The sequence below is a fragment of the Lagopus leucura genome, unplaced genomic scaffold (assembly GCF_019238085.1).
Source record: "Lagopus leucura isolate 7727_CA_CO unplaced genomic scaffold, USGS_WTPT01 Super-Scaffold_806, whole genome shotgun sequence".
NCBI lineage: Eukaryota > Metazoa > Chordata > Aves > Galliformes > Phasianidae > Lagopus > Lagopus leucura.
In genome coordinates, this window is record NW_024962260.1 from 1898835 (window position 1) to 1902950 (window position 4116).

The following is a 4116-nucleotide window of genomic DNA, read 5'->3' on the forward strand; positions in this document are numbered from 1 at the left end:
GTCACCCAGCAGCGCCCCAGTCACTGTGATCTATGCTAGCACCAGTAGACCCTCAAACATCCCTTCACGATTCTCCGGTTCCCAGTCTGGCTCCACAGCCACATTAACCATCACTGAGCCTGAGTGCTACTGTGGGAGTGAAGGCAGCAGTGATGCTGGTCCCATGGCGACACAGCAGTGAGGAAGTGATACACAAACCTCCTGTCAGCACAAGAAGCAGCTGGCAGTCTTAGCTGTCTCTGTTTGATGGTGGCACAGGTCCCCACCACAGCCCTACACTCCCTGCCCTGCAACGTGGGTTGCTGTGCAGTGTCCTGAGCACACCCCAACAAGATGCACTGCACTGCAGCACGCCCAGCCCTGCCTGTAGCAGCTGATGCCCTTGTCCTATTTCTGCTGGAGCTGCCTCCATACTGCGGGGGCTCCTTGCAGAGTTTCTCTAGTGTGCCACAGCTGTGGCTGAGGTCCCTTCCACTCTGATGGCGGTTGGCGCATTGCAGGAACAGAGCCCAGACCAGAACAGCTCAGTACAGAGACAGCTCCAGCAGTGGGAGGCTGGGCCTTGCAGCAGCAACATGGAGCAGGGCTGGGTGGAGGGGAGACACAGAGCTGTGCCTTTTCAGGGACAGGTCTAATGTGATTTAGTACCCAGAGTAACCTCTCATACAGGTAGGTACACCAAGGAAGGCATTTACAGACATGGCCACGCAGAGAAGACATAAATCTGCCTCAGCCCCACAGGCCTGCTCAGCTGTAAGCCAGCAAGTGCAGAAGACCTCTGTTTTTAACTCAGGTCTTTTTTAACTCGGGTCTGCAGCTCAGTTCTGCATCTTCCTCTGTTTCTATACCAGCATTAGTGCTGCTATATTAGCCACCACAGCCTCATCTTCTGACCTTAGTGACAACTAACCACAATTGGTCTTCAGGGGTCCAGGGAAATGGCTGCATTGGGCAGGGGGAGCATCTGATGGGAGCTACCACTGGGAGGGCAGCTTCTGCATGAGTGGGCTGTGTTGTGGGCAGTCCAGGATATGAAAAGGAATTTGAGTCCATGGCATAGACCCATTGCCATGAGGATGGGCAGCTGCTGGAATAATGCCACAGCCTGTGCTCCTCTCCTGCTGGCTATGCTGACCCACAGCTCTGGTGCCCTAGGAAGATCCACTGTGCCCAGCTGGGGTCTTTGGGCAATGGGCCCCATCCCACATCTGCTGGCATTTTTAAGACTTGGCATCAATTCAGTGCAACATCTCTCTGGATCACCCATAACCAGTACCGCTGCTGTCGTAGCTCCCACAGTAATAGACAGCCTCGTCCTCGGCTTGGACCCCATCGATGGTTAATGTGGCTGTGGAGCCGGATACGGAACCGGAGAATCGTGAAGGGATGCCTGAGGGTCTGTTGGTGCTACCATAGATCACAGTGACAAGGGCACTGCCAGGTGACTTCTGCTGGTACCAGCCATAATAGTTGTTAATCCAGGAACAGATGTGGGTGTCAGTGGAAACTGTTTCTCCCAGGTTCGCTGACACTGAGGCCGGCTGAGTCAGTGCTGCCTGCACCAGGGAACCTGGAAAGGGAAAGCAGAGAGGGGAGAAAAATGAAGCTCAGCAAGTGCCCCCCACACACAGCCCTCACAGGGCAGCGATTGACCAGGGAACAGTACCAGTGGAGGAGAAGGGACCTCAGCCACAGCCATGCCACACCAGCAGCAGGGAGCGGTGCTTGGGATGGCACAGTGCTGTGCCTTTGCAGTGTGGCAGAGAGAAATGCCTTCTGTCCCACCACAGCATACATCAATTCAGTGCAACATCTCTCTGGATCACCATAACTAGTACCGCTGCTGTCGTAGCTCCCACAGTAATAGACAGCCTCGTCCTCGGCTTGGACCCCATCGATGGTTAATGTGGCTGTGGAGCCGGATTTGGAACCGGAGAATCGTGAAGGGATGTCTGAGGGTCTGTTGGTGCTACCATAGATCACAGTGACAAGGGCACTGCCAGGTGACTTCTGCTGGTACCAGCCATAAGCATTGCTACTCCCAGAGCAGGTGATCGTGACAGTTTCTCCTAGGTTCGCTGACACTGAGGCCAGCTGAGGCACTGCTCCCTGCACCAGGGAACCAGGAAAGGGAGAGGAGCAAGGGGAGAAAATGGTGCTCAAGAAGTGCCTGACACACACAGCCCTCCCAAGCAGCAGTGGGATGGGGAACACCGCTATTAAAGGAGAAGGGACTTCAGCCATGGCCACAGGCACATTAAAGGATGAGAACCCGGCCCAGAGCATCCCAGCACAGAGGCAGCTCCATGGAGGAGGGCTGGGGATGACAAATTGCTGTGTCTTTGCAAGGATGGGTACAATGTGGCTAAGTGGCAGAGTGATATCTCATAAATCTAGGTATAGAGCATTTACAAACATGGCCACACAGAGAGGACAAGTCTGCCTCAGCCCCACAGCCCTGATCAGCCTTTAAGTCAGTAAGTGCAGAAAGCCTCCATTTTGAACTCAGGTCAGTAACTGAGTTGTCCATCTCACTGTGTCACTGTTCCCCAATTTGGAACTCAGTGATAGCTAACCATGATCAGCCAGCTCCTGCGAGCCAAGAAAAAGAGCATAGTGAGCAGGGAGAGCACTGCAGAAGGAGCTAATAGTGATCATAGGGTCCTGTACAGTGGGCAGTTTTTAAGAGTGAGTTGTGGTCCATGGCATAGCCCTAACAACACTGGGATGCACAGCTGTAGGAATTGCACCATGGCTTGGGCTCCTTTCCTGGTGGCGCTTGCCCACAGCTCTGGTATCCTGGGAAGGCTTGCTGCACCTTGTTGTCAGTAAAACTGCAGTAAGCCATCAAGATTTGATATGATTCCATCCCCCTGCTCTACTCTCATGGGTCCCCACCTGGAGTACCGCATCCAGCTCTGGTACCACCAACACAAAAAGGACATGGAGCTGCTGGAGCAGGTCCAGAGGAGGACCACAAAGATGATCAAAAGACTGGAGCACCTCCCTTACAGGACAGGCTGAGGGACCTGGGGTTTTGGAGCCTGGAGAAGAGAAGGTACCAGGGGACCTTTCAGTGGCCTCCAGTACTTGAAGGGGGCCTACAGGAAAGCTGGGAAGGGACTTTCTATAGGGACATGTAGCAACAGGACAAGGAGAAATGGCTTTAAACTGGAAGAGAGTAGATTTAGTTTAGATAATAACAAGAAAGTCTTTATAGTAAGGATAGCAAGACAATGAAACAGGTTGCCCAAAGCAGCTATGGCTGCCCTCTCACTGGAAACATTCAAGGCCAGGCTGGATGGGGCTGTGAGCAATCTGTTCTAGGGGGAGGTGACCCTGCCTAAAGCATTGGAACTTTTTGGTCTTAAAGCTCCCTTCCAGCCCAAATCACTCTGAGCGATTCTACGAAGATCACCTGCTCTGGGAGTAGCTACAACTATGGCTGGTACCAACAGAAGTCCCCTGGCAGTGCCCCTGTCACTGTGATCTATAGCAGCACCAACAGACCCTCAAACATCCCTTCACGATTCTCTGGTTCCAAATCTGGCTCCACAGCCACATTAACCATCGCTGGGGTCCAAGCCAAGGCTGTCTATTACTGTGGGAGCATAGACAGCAGCTATGTTGGTATCACGGTGACACAGAGCAGTGGAAAATGATACATAACCTTTTGTACATCTGTAATGAGCATCACTCAAGCTGATGGGAAGTAAGCAATAAAAGCAGACCATCACAACTGTAGGCTACAGCAAATGAGAACAAACCCAAAGGCAGCAACCACAGAAACAGATAAATAAAAATTACTTACCTTTAGAAGACCTCAAGAACACAGGGATCACCAGCAAAGTACCCACACCTCCACTGCCAACCCTTAAATGAGGTCTGGGAAGGGGTAAAGCCAGGACCCAGGTCACTCAGGTACATTGCATGCACCTGAGTTCCCCTGGGTTGGCCCTGTCTTTCTACCAGGTGCTCAATCACTGCTGCAGGCTGTGACTCAGCATTTCCACTACAACATCACAGGGAGCAGTTGTCAGTCTCTGCTGTTCCTGTGACGATGCCCCAGGAGACCTGAAGGCATGATTGGTAGTGAGGGTTCCCAACTCTATCCAT

General features: G+C 52.6%; 1 gene segment (V, D, J or C); it reads right to left on the bottom strand.

The window, feature by feature from the left end:
* Nucleotides 1–1171: 1171 nt before the first annotated feature.
* Nucleotides 1172–4116, bottom strand: LOC122176904. The segment is given in 3 exon segments: nucleotides 1172–1570; nucleotides 3812–3885; nucleotides 4025–4116. Coding segments are annotated over 3 exon segments (477 nt in total).